This window comes from Rhinichthys klamathensis, unplaced genomic scaffold (assembly GCF_029890125.1).
Source record: "Rhinichthys klamathensis goyatoka isolate OS25496 unplaced genomic scaffold, OSU_Roscu_1.1 h1tg000051l_1, whole genome shotgun sequence".
In the NCBI taxonomy this organism is placed as follows: Eukaryota; Metazoa; Chordata; class Actinopteri; order Cypriniformes; family Leuciscidae; genus Rhinichthys; species Rhinichthys klamathensis.
In genome coordinates, this window is record NW_026606597.1 from 582,440 (window position 1) to 605,215 (window position 22,776).

Genomic DNA, 22,776 nt, shown 5'->3' on the forward strand with positions numbered 1-22,776 from the left:
GTTGGTTGTAAATAAGAGATCTAAAAGTTGTCATCAAGTACCATTGGTACTTGTCACACTCTTTTTCAAAGCATGGAAATTACATTTGGGTCATTCTGTGTCAAATCAACCAGAGGTCCCTAGATAAATATTTTTTCATTTCGTAAAAAAAAAAAAAATTCTGGTCAAAGAAATACATAAATGAAGAAGAAAGCCCAAATATGAAATGTTATGGATTGAAATTTACTGAGAAATACACTAAAGGGTGGAGGGTAAAATGGCTTTAGAAAGATGTAATTCAAGAAGTATTTAAAGATCATTTTAGATTCTGGTACATAATGAACTTTTCTTATGGTAGCTATCTTATTTTTTAAGGCCAAATATGGTTCATTTCCAGGGGATTTCAATGTGGCTCTATGAATAAATTGGTACATTCATTTTCAGTGGTCAAAAACCAAATGTGGGTCACTTTGCATAGGCTACGACTGATGCTTTTTCTTTTAAAGAGGAATATCGGAAGAAAAAATAATGTTGAAACTTGAAATGTATCTCGTTTTTTCTATCAAAACAATTGCATGGAATACCTGTCTGAGTGCCATAAATATTGTTTCAAAGTTTGCGTGCCTGTAAATCAAGAAGTATTAGATATCTTGATATCCTTCTAGATTCACATTCTTCATAACATTTTTCTTTTGTAATCCTCATTTTTAAGGCCCAATGTAGTTCAATCCCATATGGGGATCCCATTGCTGCACTATTTCCAAATTGTTGAATTTTACATGAAGTTCCTAAACGTAAGTTAGGGAGGAGCGAGCCCATCCAATCTTTCAATCAACAAACAGAGTATATAAGCAGCCGCTTACCTCTCCCTATCAGCTGTTCCAGTATCCCTCCACCTCCCCAAACTCCCACCTTCATCTTAGGTACCTTGCCCTTTAATTAACAGGTCCTACATTTAGCCACTGGGGGGTATATCAGAGCTCGAGTTGAAGCTCCTTCATCGAGCCCCTCTCCAGCGGACAGCAAGCCAAATAAGTTTAACCTAATATCTTAAAGATTTTATGGGCAAAAGAACTCGTTAACCATTTTCAATGGTCGAAAACCAAATGTGTGTTTAAAGAAGAATGTCTGAAGAACAAGTAATACTGAAACTAGAAATGTATCTTGTTTCATTCTATGAAAACAATTGCATAATAACTTTGAGTTGCAAAAAAATATATATATTTTCTTATGGAATCTTTATTTTTAATGCCCTACTATATGGTTCAATCCCAGAGATATTGGGATGTCAATCCGGTAGTTACGATACTGCATATTTGACTATAGCAAATTAACTTTTGGTAGCTTCAGAAGCTGTTAAAATGAACACTTTTTTTTCTGAAACTAATTCAAATATTCTTATAAATACACTTTTGAGAGCAAGTTAATGTGCATCAACTTGACCATTTCAGTGTATTTTTGGCACTCAGATAGGAATGTCATATGTAATTGTTTGATTAAGGGAAACAAGATACTTCAGACATTCCTCTTTAAACACAATCCCCCAGTTTCACAGGCAAACTTGGGCAAAAAACACAAGAAGTGCTTTTTTCCATTTTTGAACTGTCACCGTTGGCATTTAATACAACAAACATTGCTAAAGTCAACAGATTTTACTAATATAATTACATTTTTACTAAAAGATTAATAGATTTATGAAACATAGATTTTACTAGAGCCAATCTCTGTGTAAAAAAAAAAATAACAATCAAATAAAATAAGCATGCTGCCATCTTTCTAAAGTCATTTTTTACCCCTCTGTTATTTGGCTCCAAATCTCATGTGAAAACTGGCTTTCATCACTATTTATGTTTGTATTTCTTTAGAAAAAATATTAACAAAATAAATAATTTGAGCCAGGGAAGTTTCTGAAATTTGGCTGATTTGTGATTTTTAATGGAATGGCCCTTTTATATATATATATATATATATATATATATATATATATATATATATATATATATATATATATATATATATATATATATATATATATATATATATATATATAAAGAAGAATCTACTATCACTGATCTACTAAAGAATTTAGAATATAAAGAATAAAGATTATAAATAATTTAGTATATTTTGTCAAGAATGCTTTGTGCATTCGCTCATACATTGTCAGTCAAATCCAATTAAAAAAAGTATACTTTTATTTCTTTATTTTGTCAATTACCTCCAGACATAGACGGCAAAGTTGTCATTAGTAGCAGTTTCTCAGTTTATGGGATATTGACCACCCTGGACTGCTGCATTTGGGTGTGTCTTACTGAACCATGGGGCTTTCCTTTGTTTACAACAAAAGGCAATGGCCATTTCAGTAAGTGGATAAAGCAATCAGCCAAAATAATGCATTCTTTACTGTTATGAGTCACTGATATACACAGAATATAATCACATTTAGACCAACTGAACTGAAACCCCCCCCCCCTGAAATCTCTCTCAGCCTGTTGACTAAACAGTTTTCACATCCTCTCGTCCTTAAAGGGATAGTTCACCCAAAAATGAAAAATGATTTGTAATAACCTCAAGTTGTTCCAAACCTGTATGAGTTAAAAAAATCTTTTTTTTTATTAAAAAAAAAAGACATTTTAAAGAATGTTGGTAATCAAACAGTTGACAGGAGTCATTGACTTCCATAGTAGGAAAAAAAATGACTATGAAAGTCAATGGCTGTCAACTGTTTGATTACCAACATTCTTTAAAATATCTTGTTTTGTGTTCAGAAGAAAGAAACTCATACATGTCTGGAACAACTTGAGGGTTAGTTATTGATGACAAAAATATCATTTTGGGCCGAACTATCCCTTTAAAGTGGGATATTTTTGTGTAACCCTGCATTTTTCCTCCAATTTTTTTTTTTTTTTTAAAGGATTAACTAAAGTTCCTGGGAGGAGGGATGATGCAAGGTCAGTATTTGGGTGGGTAACACACATTTTAAGATACTCCTCTTTAAACAGAATAGTTAAAAACAAGAGAAGAGAGAGATGAGCAAGAGTTGCTTATAAAAGGATATTGTGAGGCTGAGTTCTCTAAAACCAACAAAAGACAAATAAATAAGAAGGAGGAACTTATCAAACAATGAAACCAGAGTCTTCTGTATTGGAGGTGAGTAATCATTTTTGTCATGTTTATTTATAGTAGGCTATTAGTTTTAGATTCTAACTCTAAACCAAACCCTCATCCTAACCCTAACCCTATTAAAAGTATAATTACACTGTAACACGGAGATAATACCATTATCCTGAATGTTTAGCACATTAGTACTCAGAGAAAACCATGACATGCCCATGGCACCATGTCAAAAACATGGTAAAACTACTTTTAGGTGAGGACAGAATCTACACGGTGGATCTCATATTACCATTGTAACTCTAAACTGTGTGATAAACGCATATCTCAGTGCTGAGAGCATGTTGAATGAGGACGCCCCGCCCCCGTCCGGCCACTCTCTCCCTGTCTCTATTGACGACAGTTGCGCGCACTGCTGCGTGCTGCCCACGTAGAGCTGGAGATCAAGTGTACGGAGCGCTGTTCATTTGACCTGCGCTCCGGGCAAATTACTTTTATTTCATATTGGAATTCTTTTAGAAGAACATTCGCGGTGGGGGGAAATATAGCCTACTTTCTCACGAAATTCAGATTTTGAAAAAAAAAAAAATCTTTTTCAACGCGCAAATAAAAACTATTTGGACTGTGTCCTTTTTCGAGCGAGTTTTCGGACTTCACGATGAGTGCAGTTGTGGCCACTGAGGGCCTGTTCTTCTCCGCCTTACAGCCCAGCACCTCGGTCACTACATATGCGATCCCGACCGATGACCATCCCAGGAAGGATCACCTATCGAAAGCCAGACGCGTCCAGCAGCAGGTCCAGCAGCGCATGGCGGAGAGATCCTCATCCTCATCCCGACTCAACGCCTCTACAGGTGAATAAAACCTGCTGATGATGATCCCTTATGGAGTGCTGTGCTCTTCACAACTCGGATAGCATATGAACTGCCCTGGAATGTTCACATAGGAAAATCTTAAACATTTAGTAGGCTACAATGTACAATTTTAAACATAGGCCTACGTAGGCACTGTAGTCACACTGTATAGCAGTTTTTAATACTTACTAAGTGAATTTAGGATGATTCTAAAGACATAAATAAAATATAAAACAAAAATGTTGGTGTTTTCCAATGTTAAATTCGCCAGAATTCCTCTTTTTTTGTGTGTTCTATATTTTTATAGTTTAAAATTCTAACTAATTTGTTATATCAGAAACACCAAGGCTCATCATACCAGTTTATGTAAATATAACATGGATACTATAATATGAATAATTCTATTATACATTGTGTAGTTTAAGAAAACAATCAGAATATAAGTAAAACCTTACAGCATTCCCACAATAGCTGAACTTGTGAACACAATAGCTCTGCATAGACTCTGGGAGAGACGGATAGGATTTGATTTGCATCAGTATGCAAATATATGTAGATCTCCATGTGTTGGTCACAGTCATTGCATATGCTGCAGGTGTGCACACTGGTTCTCCAGCATGCCTGTTGTGTTGCTTTGTATCTTGGATAATAAGAGACAAAACATTGACTTTTGTGAGTGATCATTTTCATTCATTTTGTTTTGCTGAGTTTGGCTGAGTTTGGCTGCTGGGAACCCCTAAAAACAGGACACAAATACTTTGGAACAACTGATATCCTGACGTTTTCCTGAAAACTAGACGGTCAATTGGCCCTAAGAATGGAGTTAAACTTGTAAACGTTACATAAGCTTGTGTGAATGGAAAATCGGCCCATTGTTCTACAATGAAACCTTGACAAGATATATAGAGGCATTCAAATGCAAATGTGTAAAATGGATCACTCAGCACTTGTGATTTAGAGATGCAAGCCGTTGTGAGCAGTGTATGTGGATGTTTGTGGAGGAGGAGAAGTGTAACCCGTGGGAAAGGTATCGCTTTCTTCTCTGGCTTAGAAAGCCAGGTAGAAATTAGGGCAAACCTCAGTCTCCACCCCCACTGCCCTGTAGCGCAACTCTCTCTTGTCAAGAAGGTGGCTGAAACTGATGCTTGACAGAAGCACTTAGGTCAAACATTATATTTAAAATAAAAAATTAACAGGAATAGGTAGGCTATCTAAGGAATGAGCTATAGTATATCATTCTTAAAGATGAAGTATACAGCCAATCTCACGCAAATTATAGCAAAGTCCATTTCTTACTTAATATTTCACTAAAATTGTGATGACTGATTAATATGACTAGAAAAGACGTTGCTAAGTAACATTTAAATCTGGCAGAAACTCTTGCCTTTGGGATGCATGTTAGCAAGAGGAATGTTAGGCATTTAAACTTTGACCCTATTGTTGAGCCTAATCGCAGCGAGTGACTGAGAGCTCCTATCTGGCTTATGTTAAAAAATGAGCTCGGACGTGACCTTTTGAAAAGAAGACGGAATGACCAAGCTGCTGTTCTTGAGGGATTTTTCCCAAGTATAGAATGACCTACAACAGAAGAAATCATTGGATTATATATTTGTAATTTCGATCTTTTACATTTCGTTAGCCTCATAGCATAATTGCCTAAGTCATTTTGTGTTTTTTCTTGTTTTCCAAAGACATTGAAATATGACTTACGCAATTATGTATAGAGTATAGAATGACCTACAAGTATAGAATGACCTACAACAGAAGAAATCATTGGATTATGTATTTGTAATTTCTATCTTTTACTGTAAGATACACCGTTTTTTTTTTTTTTTTTGTAGTCAGCTTACACATGAGCTCAGTTTGACCTGGTCTGTCGACTGTCGCACACTTGGTCACACTTCCACATCCTTTGCAGAAGAGTTTCCTGCCATTTGATTCAGAGTGTTTTATCAGTATATAGGGCAGTGCTATTTTAGCTGGAGACTTGAATGGGAGGATGTGAAGAATAGAGAAGAATAGAGTAACCGTGAAAAAACAGTTGTCTTGTTTTTAAGGTGCATTCATTGGCATGCAGCAGACAACATGCTGCTTTGCAATTATCCTAAATATGGCGCACAGTGCTTGCTATTAAATTATCATCAAGATTGATGCTCTGTTTCTCAGATTTTGTAACCAAGATGTCAGGGAATATAGGGATTGCATGGGTTTTAATCATCCTCAGACTCATTCTAGTGATTTATTGAGCATGTGCAATAAGAATCTCACACTTTATCAATTCCAGCAGCAACAAGTTCAAGTTTAGTATGTGTTGTGTTGTGTTGTTATTGCACTTGGGCTTATAATGGGACATTTTAAGATGGTCCAGCCTGCACATGACATCCCTCGTAAACATTGTGGTCACGGGGCGGATTTGCTTTTTTGTGATAGTTTATAGTGCTTATTTATTTTATTTTTATTTTACATTTTGCAAATGTTTTTGTAGAAAACAAAGTAATAAAACTAATTCTGTAGTCTAATAATGTATGTATTTAAAATCAACAACACCATCGTTGAAGTATCAATACAGCCTGCATATCAGTAACATTAAGGAATTAATTAAGGTTGCGGAATGTACTCTTAATCCACTGAAAAACAGAAGGAGATGAGCAAAGACATACATGTCATGCCAAGGATCTCTAAAACAAAACAGATGTTCAATTTTAGAAGTAATCTTCCTTAAACACTCCCTTCCACCCAATATGAAGGAATTTATCATTTAATAAACTTCTGTATTTACTGTATTACCGGGAACCATCTCAATACAGTGGACTTCAAAGGTCTGAAATAGTGCCAGTTCAAGGAAATGCTGATTTAAAAAAAAAAGTATAGTCACAGTTAATCACGATAAAGACAGCTTTGGTTAGGTCTTGAACCTTTAGACATTCTTGCCAAGACTTTAATTTGGACGTTTGTATTTCCTGTCAGACTTCCCACGGACGGATTAGAAGCTTCAGTGGAAACAGGAATTAGCTAGACATTTGAATGGGAAAATGTTTTACGATAAGACAGTTTGAGGAGAAGGGTGTGATAATGAGGCTAATTAAGAATCTTTAAACCTTTTAAATTATTATGGAAATGCAGATCACACAGCATTTTCTGCATTATTATTGTCAAAATATAATAGCTCTTCTTAACGGAGCACTTATAATAGTCTTATTAGCTTGCAGAATTGAATAAAGATATTAAGATAGATGGTTAACACTCTTTAGTCTAATAAGTTCAGTATTTTTATTCTTCAGAAAACATTGTAAAGATGTGCCAAAGTCAATCTGATCTTTTCATCTATTGAGCAACATCCTCTGACATATATGGGGCTTCGGCTGAAATTCATCTCTCCTCTGGGAGGAGCACTTATGGTTGACCTCATCTTTCAGTCATCACACAAACTGAAGCTATTCCACTCCTCTGAACCCAGTCTGATGGGTTTGTTGCTTGTCCTTATATCCAGTGGTACTGGAATGGATAGCTGACTCACTTTGGTTTGTTGAATGTTGACAGTTTCTGTTTCTTACTGTCCAACTGCTTTATCATGAGGTTTTCTTTCATACAGGGATCAACCACTCAAGTTTTTTTTTTTTGTTTGTCTACAAAAGTCAGTGTACAGAAGAAAGAAAGAGAAAAAGAAAAAGAGAATAAAGAATAAAATATTGAGAATAGAGCACTGAAGTACCTCCAAAAAACAGAAAATAAAACAAAGGACCACCCTATGACGTCATCCTCTTTTCCCTCTGTTTCATTCTTTTACGGTGTGATTGCTATAGCAGACTTCCCCTCTCACCCATGAAATAACTTCCTTTCAGCATGTTTTGGAGACTTAAACCTAATGCATTTTCACATCTATTAGATGTGAACAACTAATCAGCACTGTTTCCAACAGACTGGGTTAAGCCAAGCACTGATAGAAATCTGATCTCTTAAAATTTGCTGAAGCACAAAGTCAGAGAGCTGAATGGCGAACAAAGATCAGGTGACACAATGAAAGCCACTTGGAAAGTTTTCATGAGTTGTTCTTGTTTCTACAAAAATAATTATCTGGATTCCAAAATGGCCAAAAAAAAATAAAAAAAATTTTGTGGAACATAAAAGTATGGAACATACATTGTTTTAACATTTTACTTAATGGTCCTCTTTTCTAGAATTTAATGGCCACTCATCCACTGTGAGATACCAATCCAAAAGCCCTGGATTCAGTTCCAAGTCTCTTATCTACAATGGCAACAGGACAATGGCGGTAAGTGTGACCACATTCACAACATTTTCAATTGCATCCTCACTTATTTGAAACAATAATATTCAAGCTTGTTTTAGCAATGGATTTAGCCTTGCAACATTTCAAATTAAGACCCTGCGGTAACACTTCCATTTAATTTCAAGGTCCAATTTTAAAAGAACAGAGTTAAAGCCTTTAAGAAATCACATTGTTAATTTCAAGTGGCCAGTTTTTTCTAGTTAGCTAGCTACTTCGTAAAATTCTGTCATTTTACCACATTTTTCACTGATAGCACTCTTAAAATCAGATCGGAACTGATGAATGGTTTTTTATTGGATTAATTTGCCAAGTCCACAATCCCTTGACAATGACACTCTGTGTGGCTGCACCCTGCACACACAATGATGCGGTATTTTGCGTTCTCCTGTGGGAGCTGTGTTTAGAAAGTGAAGTGCAGTTCTAGCAAGCTGCGGAATTGAGCTCAGAGCCCAAAGTGCATCTGAAACATTCCTAACCCAAGACCTCATGTGCCAAATGGTAGACCGGAGGCCGTTACGTTACTCCTTCTGTGAGATAGCAGTGAGCCTGCAAGAAGAGTTAGCATGTACTTAATCACTCATATTAGACACAAAATGTTGCTTTTGTATAATTTTGATATTCATATGACTTGCTTTTACACAGACGCCCCGACTGTCTCAGTACGCAGGGGAATTTTCCTCTCGCTCTGCGGTAGAAATGGGCACACGGAACAGAATCAGCCATGGTGTGCCCATTCCCGCCGTAGTGGGCCGCCCGTACATGTACCACGATGATTCACATCTGAGTGGCTCTTACAACCAGATGCAAACATCAGAATCGAGGACACTGAATCGGACTGAGCAGGAGATGGCAGCAATGGCCGGGCTCACGTTGCAACGGCAGCCATCTCCTGTGGCGAATTGGGTGCCGTCCTATGGCCACAGCCCTTCACCCAATGCGGTGGACAGGCAACGCACCCTCAGTGGGACCCTGGCACGGGACGGTTTCAACACAGGATGGAGGGAGGCAGAGTTGGCTAATCAATATTCGTTTAAAGGCCCTTCCCACCGGACCATCAACCGCATAAATAATCGACAGGTGCAGCAGCAACAGCAGCAAAAGCTGAGCGGCAGCTCAATGCAGTGGCAACAGATGTCCACTGGGGGCACCAGTCTGATGGGTGCTGGGCAATACCAGAGCACCATGAAGAGAACAGGGTCTGTGCATAGTATGAAGAGCGTTGGTCGTGGTGTGGACGTTTATGATGGATTTGCCGATGAAACCGCGGATGCTCTTGGCGGGTAATATAAAATGATCTTTCAACTACAAAAAAGCTGTAAAGCTGTAAATCTCCATTTAGCTGTATTCTCATGCTGTGTCTACATAATTCTTGATATATTTGGCCATTAAGGACTCAAGCTTAATAGGTATACAACATAGAAGCATTCATACAATGCAGTGTACATGATAACAACTTTTGTTTAACACTTGATGCATCATCAAATAATACATCTTAAACACATTCACGGCCGTTTAAAAGTTTGGGACCGTTATGATTTTTTGAAAAAGTCTCTTATGCTCACCAAGGCTGCATTTATTTGAATTAAAATACAGATAAAACAGTAATATTGTGAAATAGTATTACAATTTAACATCTATTTAAATGTATTTTAAAAAAACAGACCACGAAAACAGTTAATATTTTTGTGGGAACTGTGATACATTTTTTCAGGATCCTTTGATGAATAGAAAGTTCACAAGAACAGTATTTATTTAAAATATAAATCTTTTGTAACAATGTAAATGTCTTTAGCCTACTGTCAATTTTGATCAACTTACTACATCTGCTGAATAAGAGTGTTTCTTACTCTTACTTACCCAAACTTTTGAATATTAGTGTATTAGACTTATATATTAAATATTATGTTTTTGTTTAAACATATTAATGTATGACTTGTTTTAAGTATATTATATTTTTTATATATCTTTCCATTTTGTTTGTGTGAATGAGCAGAATCCATAACCTGGACATGGCCACAGCAGTCAGTTACCTCTCTTCCACTGACGTTGCAATGCAGATGTTGGGAGCAGCCTACATACAGCATCAGTGTTACCACAGCAATGAAGCCAAGACCATGGTAAAAACTAAAACAAACATTATATTAGTTCAGCAATAACCATGTGAAACAATGGACACAATGGAAATAACACATACGATGGAAGAACTAAGGAAAATTTTGACTTCAATCAACAACAAAGTGAGATCGTAATTCAAATTTTGTGATTATTTACAGTGTCAAAATTTCTGGTACCTTGGACTCCAACCAGGGCAGAATTAGCTTGTGTTGTACTTTAGTCCAGGGCAGCAACAGAGCTCTGTTTGGACAAGATTAGAGGGCGTACACACAGGATGTATTCTTCCTTTCAAAAACAGCCAGATGAAGTGCATCCGACAGGAACAGAATGCTGGGGTCTAGTGACGTGTTTTTGAAAGGCGAACTGTTTTGAACTATACTCAGTCTTAAAAAAAAGTGCAAAGTTCATGCCGCGAGACACTGAAGGAACAGACATGATCAGTGACAAAAGACTGATACATAAGTACAATAACACGTCATTTAAAAAATAGCACGGGTGCAAACTCCCCCCAAGTAGTTGGATGATTTGTCTGTTGAGTGGTCGAGTAGACAAAATTACCGAAGCTTGTTTCCAACACAGAATAAAAAATAAAAATGTAATTGCGACTCTGATTTTATTTCAAAATGTTACTTTATTTCTCACTATTCCAAGATTATAACTCACAATTCTGAGAAAAAAAATCTGATTGTGAGATATAAACTCACAACTGCGAGGAATAAAATCAGAATTGCTAAATATAAACTAGCAATTGCGAGTTTATACCTCACAATTCTGACTTTATTTCTTTCAATTCCACGAATATAACTTGCAATTCTGAGAAAAAAAGTCAATATCTCGCAATTATTTAAAAAAATAAGAATTATTCCATACAAAATTACAAAATCCCTTTTAAAGTCTATAAAATAAACCATGTTCAAAGGGAAAAAAATAAATCAATGGGACAGCTTTAAAAAAAAAATAGAATGCAGCAGCTCGCCTGTTGACGGGTACACGAAAGCGGGAACACATTACCCCTGTTCTCTCCTCTCTTCACTGGTTGCCTGTCCATTTTAGGATTAATTTTAAGATTTTGATGTTTGTTTGATTTCAAATCTCTTAATGGTCTTGCACCTAAGTATCTGTCTGAACTGATCAAGCAGTATGCTCCGTCAAGAGCGCTTAGGTCTGCTGACCATTTGCTTTTAGTTGTCCCACGGGGAAAGCTGAAGAGCAGGGGCGAAAGAGCATTTGCAGTAGCAGGACCGAAGCTTTGGAACAATTTGCCCCTGTACATCAGACAGGCTCAAACACTTGCTGTTTTTAAATCTAGTCTTAAAACCTATTACTATATTTGACGCTATGTGAGAGTTGTTTTATTGCTTTTATTTTTGTGCTGTTGATTGTTTGTATCATTGATATAGGATATACGTGTACAGCACTTTGTTAAACACTTGCTTTTTAAAAGAAGTGCTTTATAAATAAACTTTGACTTTGAATAAAAAAAGTAAATTGTGTAAAGTTTGGCTAAAAAAATGTCAAATCTTAGATGTCAGCAAAATATGTATTTGTATAGCTGATTGAGCATGGTCAAGCTCTAGGCTAAGCTGCTTTTTCTTCACTATTGTTATATTTTATACTCAAGCCAGATGGAGAGAATACCTTCACCCTGTCCTTAATCTTTATCCTGAACCTCAGGGAGCAGAACATTCCGCCTGAGAGCACATCATGGCAAAACATAGACAGATGTCCGAGCAGGTTGCCATGTTGGGCTCAAAAAGTGTTGTTGAATAGATTAACTATTTTTGTCTGTTAAGTGTGAAGCACAGAAATGGGATTCAGAGACCTGGGATCATTTAGGAATCAATATAAGTAATGAACTGATTAAAAAATTATTTTTCTTTCTCGCCGAACTAAACTAGATGTTTTTATTCTCGCACAGGTGCGCAGTTTGAAGGGCATTTCAGCATTAGTACAGCTGTTCAGCAGTGAGAACCAGGAGGTCCAGCGCTATGCAACAGGTGCTACACGCAACCTCATCTATGAGAATATGGACAACAAGACAGCCCTTATCGAAGCTGGTGGCATTAGCAAACTAGTTGGAGCTTTAAGAGAACCAGATGATGAACTACGCAAAAATATCACAGGTACACATGTTTGAGTGAGTGTTTTTTTTCTTTTCTTCCCAGAGCAGGGCAAATGTTTTGGACTATGAACTTCACTTTGGAAATAAACAGTGGCACTCATATCTTAGCTAGAAGTCCGGTGTATTTAGTAGTTTATCAGTACTGATTGAGTACAAAAGTCCTCTACATCAGTAAGGTCTAGTGATTTTTAGATGACAACTTGGAGCCGATTTGTCAGTGCAGACAGGTGGAGAGTTAAGTTAAGCAGTGAGCATATTCAAAGAAACAGAGAGAGAGCAGAAAAGAAAAGTTGTGGCTGTTACCTGGAATCACTCCAAGTCTCAGAGGCAGTGGGAAGTAGACTCCCAGAGGCCTTTGTGCTTTGTGAGCTCTGCTATCACCCCCACCCCCTCACACACTCACACTCACTTAGTAAACAATCCTTGACATTCTTTCCTGCTGGACTCAGGGTTGCCAGATCTCTTAGTGACATTTTATGACTTGTACTCTTATCTGTGATGTGTTTAAAACCTCACAAGACACTAGCAGCTTAGTGATCTGTGTACTAAACATCTCCCAATGGGCAGTTTTATACATTTGAGAATTTAGACTCTAACTGTTTTGTTTTCAAAATTAATTTTAGGTCACACTTTAGATTATGGTCCAATTCTCAATATGAACTAATTATTAACTACGACTTTTGCCCCAATAAACTCCTAATTATTGCTTATTAATAGTTAGTAAGGTAGTTGTTAAGTTTAGGTATTGGGTAGGAATGGATTGAGGGATGTAGAATATGGTCATGCAGAATGAGGCATTAATATGTGCTTTATAAGTACTAAAAACAGTCAATATCCTAGTAATATGCATGCTAATAAGCAACTAGTTAATAGTGAGAATTAAACCCTAAACTAATTTTATTACTATTTCTACCAAACTATTTCTTATAATATGTGTAGTTGTGTCAATTATGCATTTTTTTTTGTAAAACTAGGCAGTCAAGTGTTAATATATTCATCCCTACATGTCAGTTAATTCGTTTTTTACATAGCTCATTAGATAATTTAATTCAGAAGATCAACAAAAAAATATTTTGATGATATTATCCCTTTAAAGAAATGTCTTCTCTTATTAAACAATCTTCTTATTTTGCAGAGCTGAACAAACTTTGCCATTAAGTTTTATGTAGTCTGAATGATAAAAATCCACATAAATGGCTTAGGTGGAACATTTTTATTTAAATCATTTTTTGGGATGCAACACATATGTGAGTTCATACAAAGTATACTGTAATGAAAGATGAGATAAAAAAAAAAATGTGATATAACTTAAATATAATGTATTAGTTGTTATACTCCTTCAGGATGTGCGAATGTATGTTATATTTATAAGTAAAAAGCTAAATTGTGAGTGTCTCTTCTGTAGGCATTTTGTGGAACCTGTCTTCTAAAGACAGTCTGAAGGAGAGACTGGCCAGAGAGAGTTTGTCTGAGCTGACGGAGAGAGTGCTGGTGCCTCTATCTGGAGGAGGAGATGCTGGTGTCATTCAACAGAGCGCGTCTGAGTCAGATATATTCTACAACACCACAGGCTGCCTCAGGTACAGCCATCACATATACTGTACATGCCTGCATTTAAAAGCATTCATGTTCTAATACCAATGCACAGCATGGTCAAAAATGAACCAGAGCATGGGGCAAAAATGTCAACCAATGTTGTAACAAGCCCACGATATTTAAAACCTGGGGTTGTAAAATGTATCCATAATGAATGCCTCTATTTTAACATAAAAAAATATATTACATGAAATTATATATTGTATATTTCATAATATCATATTATAAGGCTAGACCTGATATTGTCTGTTATGTCAGGTACTATTTGCATTATTTCTTGAACCTTTTACTTAAAAATAAATAAATAATTCTGACACTGATGCACTGACATGCTGTACACACTATCACTCATATGCTTTTACTGGGTGACAATCACAACTATGAATGTTTATGGCTGGTTGCTACTGTGTAGTTTGCAAGTTTGTAAAAGACACCAGACAAAGAGTATACAAAGTATCAGATTTCCAGCTGGAAAGAGTTATAGACCTGATTTAAATATTTAAAGACAAATGCATGAAAAAAAAAAACATCTTGGCATGTTAACATCACCCATTTATATGTATTGAAAGGAACCTGAGCTCAGTGAATGAAAGAACCAGGCAGCAGATGCGGGAATCTCGGGGGCTGGTAGACTCTCTGGTCGGATACATCGAAAACTCCATACAGGAGGGGAAAGGAGAGGACAAGGTCAGACCTGAGAATCAACATTCAAGTTTTGTGCTTGCTAATATGCTAGCCTTGAGCCTGTGTGAGTTTGCCATTATTTACAAAGTGAAAACCATTTTCAGGTGGCAATTAGAAAACTATTGTTAATAACATCAGTTGCTGTAATCTACAACATTATTTCCAAAACCATTTGAAATCCTAATTCTGTACCTCTGTGTCTCTAGGGTGTAGAAAACTGTGTATGTGTCCTGCGCAACCTGTCGTACCAGCTGTACTCTGAGATCCCTGCTTCAGTTCAGATGCGTTTGGAAGGACCCACTCGAGCACAGGACGTGCGACACAATGACCCCATCGGCTGCTTCACACCGCAGAGCAAGAAAGCAAAAGATGTCAGTCACTCTTCCACTCTGGCTTTTATATGTATAAGCAATATTATTCTCCTCACAAATTAGCTATTTTATATTATTCATATATGATTATTTATTTGAAAATACAGTATAGTGATAATAATAAATACTATTGTTCAAAGTTTGTGGTCAGAAGAAGTCTCTTATGATCATCAAGGCTTCATTTATTTGATGAGAAATACTGTAAAAAAAATTATAATGTGAAATATTTTACATTTAATTTAAAATAACCTTTTAAATTATTTAAAATAATTAATTTTACATTTATTCATGTGATGTCAAAGCTGGATTTTCAGCATGATTACTCCAGTCTTCAGTGTCACATGATCCTACAGAAATCATTCTAATATGCTGATTTGGTGAAACATTTCAAGATACTTTGATCAATAGAAAGTTCAAAAGAACAGCATTTATTTGAAATAGAAATCTTTTTAAACATCATTTATAAATGTCCTTACTGTCACATTTGTTTAATTTAATTATTTACTTGATGAATAAAAGTATTATTTTTTCTCTTTCAAAAAAGAAAAAAAAAAAAGAAGAAAAAATCGCATTGACCCAAAACTTTTGAATGGTTGTGCTGCATTTTTGTGGAAACGTAATACTTTTTTTTTTCAGGATTAGAAAGTTCAGATAAATTTATTTAGCATCAATGTAAAAGTCTTTACTGTCACTCTTCGATCAATTTAATGCATCCTTACTGAATAAAAGTATTCATTTCTTTCAAAAAGAAAATCTCACTGACTGTTGAACATTAGTGTGGTTCTGTGCTCTCAGCAGTGTGCTGAAAGTGTTATTATAGTTCATCTAGTAGACTCCCTGCTGTCTGTCTTTAATGAGTTTATAATGTGTCTCTTTAGAGGAATCAAGAGCTGTCCACCTTCTCTGAAGTGGCAAGAGTCCCTAAAGGAGCAGAGTGGCTGTGGCACCCTCAGATAGTCGGTCTGTACAACCGCATCCTGCAGAGCTGCGAGTCAAGCACAGCCACACGTGAGGCAGCAGCGGGAGCCCTGCAGAACATCACAGCGGGCGACAGCAGGGTGAGATACCAGACCTGACGTGATCATATTCCATATCATAATCTCTTTTGTAGCTGCATCTGTCACTTTGTATCGCTTTTAGTGTTAATTGTAAAGGTCAGCGTGTTCTTCAACTCTCCTACTTATTCCATCTGTAGGTTCCCTTATCTTTGTTTTTCCATTGCTCTAATTTCTCACCATCCCCCTATGTTTCTTTGTGTTTTATCTGTCTGGACGTCTAACTAATTGTTTTCCTTCACTCACCATTTTCCTTTGTTCTCTCTTAGTGGGCCTCTGTGTTGAGTCGTGTGGCGCTGGAGCAGGAGCGGATGTTGCCGGTGATTCTTGACCTGTTGCGAAGCCCCACAGATGCTGAGCTCCGTTCTCTCACGGGTCTGCTGAGGAACCTCTCCCGACACTGCAAAAACAAAGCTGATATGGGTTAGGGAATGACTTTCTGTCCCAGCTCTCTGTCTTTAATTACGTTTCAATGTGTAAAACACCCCTGCCAAGATTTCAACATTCTGGCAAAGAAAATGTCTAGATCAGTTCAAACCTACATAACGTTATTGCCCAAGCCGATAACTATAAAAAAAACACTCTGATAACTACTAAACTTCCATTCTCACTGCCCATTGTTCACCCCCACCTTAGACCGATTACTTACACATTTTTACTCCCACACATTCTTTTCAGTTCCCATCAGACTCATACTTGTATCATTCCCAATATCCGCTGAACTGCCGCCCATTCTTCCCCACCCTGACCTCAGCTCTCTGCTTCACTATAATCCACCCCCGCTGGGCCACAGGGCGCCTCCTTCATCCAACTACACGTACATCAATCACTCTTTCACTCTTTTTTGTTTGTGTAATTCCAGCTAAATTTGTTTTTGCTTCCTATTCATAGCTACCAAAGTGGTGAATATTCTGGTGAACAAACTCCCAAGTGATGGGCATCAGAAAGAACCTTCCAGTGACGTGGTGGTCAACATCTGTGGGGTTCTCAACAATCTGGTTACAGGAAGCTCTCTAGCTGCAAGAGATATCACTTACTTTGATGGACTACCCAAGCTGGTCAGCATTAAGACATCTCATGACAACAGGTGAAACAGTTGCAATGCTATTTACGAAAGCTTTACTTCATTCTTTAATATTGTCAGTGTTTCAGATGAAAACCAAAAACATAATTTCTCTTTTTTTCTGAACTAAAAAAAGTGAAGGTTTTATTCAGGAAGGATGCATTAAATTGATCAAATGTGACAATAAATACATCTATAATGGTACAAAATATTTATATTTCAAATAAATGCTGTTCTTTTGATCTTTCTATTTATCAAAGAATCCTGAACAAAATGTATCACAGTTTCCACAAAAGTATTAAGAAACATTGATAATAATAATAGATGTGTCTTGAGCAGCAAATCGGCATATTAGAATGATTTCTGACGGATCATGTGACACTGAAGACTGGAGTAATGATGCTGAAAATGTCATGACAGGAATAAATTACATTTTAAAATATATTCGAATAAAAAACGATGTATTTTAATTTGTAATACATTTTCATTCAATACATGAATGAAGTTTTATGTAACAAAGTTCGGGAGGAGCACGTTCAGGTAATCAACCAATCAGCACAAGAAAGTCCCTCACCTCTGTCCCATGACAGTTTCACAGCATCCCTCCACCACCCCATCACCTCACTCTCAGCTGGTTTCTATCCCAGTAAAAGGGGGAGTACTCTGGGTTCGGGCCAAATTTCGAGCTCGGAGCCCTCTCTCGGACAGCACGGCAAATACGCCTAAATTACTACATCCGATTTCATGTACGTGTGAATGCAGTCTTGGTGAGCATAAGAGACTAATTTCATAAACATAAAAAAAAATCTTACCAACCCCTTTTAAATACTTTTAATAGATAGTGTACCTTCTTTGAAGAGCTTGTCACTAATGTAAATGCTTTAGTTTGTAGGGAAAAGACTAAAAAAAAAAAAAATTCCAGCTAAAATGTGCCATATAATACAAGCTACACTGTTTATGATTGGTAAATTTACTGTGATGGGGTTGAAATAATTGTGGCATTTTAGGATTAAGCTTAAGGTTAGCAACGATAAACTTTGTAATTACTAATCACATATTCAGAATGTGTCAGAATTGACCTTCAAAAACAAAAGTGGTGGTCCCCCAATGTTTATGGTGCTTACAGTCCTATTACTTTAGAGCTAAGGTAAGAAAGCATGATTTCTTTAAAGTTCAGATGTACCGGTAACCCAACTGATATGATAAGAAATCATTTTTTCAGGCACTCTAAATGACCCATTTATATTGGACCTCACCTACCAGCTCTCACAGCACTACTTTTGTAATATAGCCTACATGCTGTTTCATTATTTAGCTGTTTAATTAAGAGTACAATGTCCCAGCATTGCTTCTCATGTTTCTCCCTTCTTATTCTGTCTCAGTCCTGGGAAGCTGAAAGCAGCTAGGGCCGCCTCCACGGTTCTGTCCAACATGTTTCAGTACAGCAAACTTCACAAAGACTACAAACAGGTGAGTCTCAGTATAAAACCCAGCTGAAAGCACAAATGAATGTGTTACTGTTCAGAGTTGTCAGTAGTAGGCGTGCGACAAAAGGCCTGTTCTCTGTAATCTGATATGAAAATGGATACCTTACTTTATACAGACTTTGCACTGATGGGTATTGTGTGCATTTGCTTACTGAGTATCAGCCTGCTTGGCCAATGGTCAGTTATTTTATTATGTCAAATCAATAAATATGGGCGGTTACAGTGTGTGAATAGCTCCTTAAGGATACTGTAAAGCTGTCTAATTGCTCATTACTGTGCTCTCCTATGTGATATCAGCTGTGTTAGTCAGTTATATAACTGAACTGGAATAATATTTACCCACAACCTGTTACTGATTACCAGACTTGACTTTAATTAAAGAAAATATATTGTCTTTTCTGTTTGTTTTTTTCTTTTCTCATGTCTTACATTATATCGCTGAATATTTACAACAAAATGAATTTACTCAGGAAGGATGGCAAGCAAAGCACACTACCAAAAACTGCTGACAAAAGCAACAATTTAACACTCGAGCTGAAGGCCGTATCAGTCAGGTTATATCTCTGGCATCAAGACACTGTCTGACTTATATGTGACTGACCAACCCTACGTTCTTGTAAAAGTACAGCATGATATCCAAATCTAAAATGAATATAACAATAATAAGTTGGTGAATTAATGTACAGAAAACAACGACTCAAATTTGTGTCAATTGTGATCAGAATACAAGTACAGATTTTGTTTAAACATGTGGGCTAATGCAGACAACTAAGTGAGATACAGTTCTCCTCATAGATATCTAGTAGTGGCCCAAACTAAACTTTTGAATGCCAAGTTCCTCACAAAGTGTACAATCCAGTGATTTATTCTTCTTCAGAAGCGCTCATTGTTAGAGGCCAGTACTTTGTTTCTAAAGAGGCCATATTTCACCAGCTCTTGCCATTTTTATGGGCAGTGTGCATCAAATGGTCAGTAAATGGACTGTGGGCGGTCCATGGACTTACCGTCCGAGGCTTAGACTAGTTTTAAAGTCTGTTGTCTGTGGTGTTCAAAATGGCGTCGGTCAGATCAGTGGTCCATGTGGAATGTGACAGTGGAATGCAATAAGTTCCTTTTTGATCAAAGTTTGGGGCAACTTTCTTTCCTTTCCATCATCTAGATATAATATACCAATATATTTCTTCATATGACAATTATCTTTTACATTAAGACTATTATATACTACTAATTAAGAATTAATTTCTCTTTTTCTGTTTTCAATTTTACAGAAAGGGTTCACAAGACGAGATTTCACTGATGCGGCCATGTAATCTGTGTCCATGACTCGATGCTAAACTCAGTGGGCAAGATGGCATTTAACATCAATGGGATTTTACGTTACCACCAAAGTGAATGCAACCAGCCTGTTTATCTCAAACACACACATTTTGTGACCTGTAGCGGAGAGAGTGAATTCTAAAGTTTTCACTAGTGACTAGAGTATAAATTTTAGTTAACAGCACCCTTAAAGTATTACAACATGCCAGAGATGTTGAGGAAGGCTTGCGGAGCACTTAGTCTAACAGACAGGCTGAGATGCTTGTGTGTGTGTGTGTGTGTGTGTGTGTGTGTGTGTGTGTGTGTGTGTGTGTCATAAACCCCAAGCCTGTTTGCGAGAAGACATTAACAATTATTAGTTCCATTACATACTGCGGCAACACGTCAAGTCAAAGTCAAAGACTAATTCATCTTCATCAGACCTGTTTTTTTTTAACATAGGTTTGAAGTTGAATTTATATATATTCACACAGATTCATAGTTCACAGACTGAGCAAGATAGACTGAAGTGGACTGTGAACTAAAATGTTGTAGTTGTTTACAACTAAAGAAACAGATTAGCTGGCTTTGCAATAAATATTAGCAATTTTTGCTTTTCATGTAACATTGCTGCAGGCTTTTGTGGTAACTTGTTACAGCTATATAATAGCCTTGGATTTTGAGTGCAAATGAGCTTACAAATGACATCGCACATGAAATAAACCTTTGAAGCAAAGTATCTTGTTAAAGCCTTACTCTGAAAGCACAAATACACACCCATTGCCTTTGGAAACAGATAGAAATGCAACTTTAAACATTTGTATCATAATTTCCAGAGGATTGTAAGATTAAACAGGAAACACAAATAATTTTGATATTACATATTATCTTGAAAAAATATTTTTTTTTCAAGTTTGATGTCAATCAAAATTATTATTATTATCACCCAAATTTAACACATGAACTGATTGGCTTTTAGTTTTGTGTGATTTAATGTACTTCATCTCCCAACGCACAATCAAAATGGTTCTGAAGGTTATTATGAATAAAGAGGGTCATGAATGTTGAACAGTATACACTCTCCAGAAAAGGAACTGACACAAAAAGCCTTGTGAAATACATGTTCAACTATTTTCCTTTCTTTTTCGGGGGTAGGTTTCTTGAGGCTAATGACTGATAGGTTAGAATGCATTATGGGTCAGTGAGTGTACAATTGTTGTGGCCTTTAGTTGAGTGCATGGGAACATGCTGAGCAACCACTGACCAAACACAGCTCTCTCTTCAATATAAAGACGGAATTGTAAAATGCTGAAAAAGAGCTTTGGCCTAACTGGAGGAAGAGAGGGAGATGAGCAGAGTGCAATGTTTGTTTTTAAAAAATCTTCTGCCCAGAGAAATGGTTCTAACTGTTTACTCTCTAAACACTAAAGACAAAGCAAATATGTTTGTTTTTTTCAAAAATAGAAGTAAAATCCAAGACAGTTTATCCACAAGAGAAAAAAAAGATAATTAAAGAGGAAGATTAAGACCTTTAATGTTAGCAAATTACAAAGGAACTCCACATTTTATGCATATCTGGTTTGCGTGGTATGAGCCAAGTATGTTTGGCTGAAAGAAAAGTCCAACGCAGCCACAGAAATATGCACACATGAAATTACTCAGTTCCCCATATGTGGCCCAGCAACACTATCAGGCAAGACACAGCCAGCAAGACTATCATTTCTTAAAAAAAAATGCATACACTCCAACACAAGATTCACAGCTGCCTCATCTCAAACAGATAATCTTCCTTATAGTGAAAAATAAATATACCAGTGTATTTGAAATAATTTTATTTTATGCAGTACTTTTGGTATACTAAATTGATATACTTAAAGTCTGATAAATTGGAACAACTAATTCTGTACTTAATGCACTTTAGTTATCCAGAAATAGTGCTGAGGTCCAACTAAAGATATACTGAAGTATTTTTGATTGTGCTAAAGTGGAACTATTGCAAATATACTTTAAGTACACTACTTTAAATATCTTGCATTTAAAGACTGATATTATACAGTGATCATACTATCCTTACTAATAGTGAGTAAAACATATTTTAATATTACAAAATGTGCATTGTGCAATAAAGAAGTACTCCAAATAAAGTTTAAGTATAATATTTACGTCAGTAAGTCTCAAGCGATATGTCAGAAAAAATGTTAATGGATTTAATAATGTATTTTGATAACGTAATAAATGTATTTTGGTATAGATATTTTCACTAGGGTTCAAGGACTATTATTAAAAGATACATAAAAAGGTTAGATAAAACATTGCAGCTTTGTGCCAACAGGCTGGGAATGACTTCAGAAGTTGAGTTCCAAATCCAGCTAAATAACAAAACCTTTCTTCACATTCTATTTACTATATCTTATTATTATTAAAATATAAATATTAGCTTATTAATAACCCATCAATAACAACACAATAGAAATCTTAAGCAACTGACAGAATAAGACAAAACGCATTTTCCAAAAGTAACTTTGTGGAACGCAAGTATTCATTCTTTGTCTGAAGCAACTCAGCAGTGTAGACATGCATTTCTACTGACATCTTGTGGAGGACAAAAGGGGCAACAGTTTAATTTCAACTTCACCTTCAATATTTATTTCAGCCTTTCATTCCTGGAACACAGTTTCACAGACAAGGCTTTAACCTAGACCTAGACTAAAATGCATGTTTGAGCTGTTTTAACTGAAATAAACTTGCA

At 36.3% G+C, this 22,776-nt stretch overlaps 1 protein-coding gene across 2 annotated transcripts; it reads left to right on the top strand.

The window, feature by feature from the left end:
- Positions 1 to 2,992: 2,992 nt before the first annotated feature.
- Positions 2,993 to 20,330, top strand: pkp3b (plakophilin 3b). Of its 2 annotated transcripts, XM_056247941.1 has the most exons (14): positions 2,993 to 3,129; positions 3,800 to 3,947; positions 8,126 to 8,220; positions 8,881 to 9,518; positions 10,232 to 10,355; positions 12,272 to 12,476; positions 13,881 to 14,055; positions 14,641 to 14,758; positions 14,962 to 15,126; positions 16,005 to 16,184; positions 16,451 to 16,604; positions 17,073 to 17,268; positions 18,627 to 18,714; positions 20,000 to 20,330. In XM_056247941.1, exons 1-14 carry the CDS (start codon positions 3,103 to 3,105, stop codon positions 20,039 to 20,041), a joined length of 2,355 nt encoding a protein of 784 aa, XP_056103916.1. In that variant the 5' UTR covers positions 2,993 to 3,102; the 3' UTR covers positions 20,042 to 20,330. The 2 variants fall into 2 exon arrangements, with proteins under 2 accessions (XP_056103916.1, XP_056103915.1); XM_056247940.1 differs by lacking the exon at positions 2,993 to 3,129 and having other exon boundaries at positions 3,512 to 3,947.
- Positions 20,331 to 22,776: the final 2,446 nt, after the last annotated feature.

Coding starts and splice junctions, on each gene's coding strand:
- pkp3b (XM_056247940.1), top strand. CDS start 3,752: ATGAGTGCAGTTGTGGCCACTGAGGGCCTGTTCTTCTCCGCCTTACAG. Junction 8,221..8,880: donor ATGGCAACAGGACAATGGCG/GTAAGTGTGACC, acceptor GCTTTTACACAG/ACGCCCCGACTGTCTCAGTA. Junction 12,477..13,880: donor ACTACGCAAAAATATCACAG/GTACACATGTTT, acceptor TCTCTTCTGTAG/GCATTTTGTGGAACCTGTCT.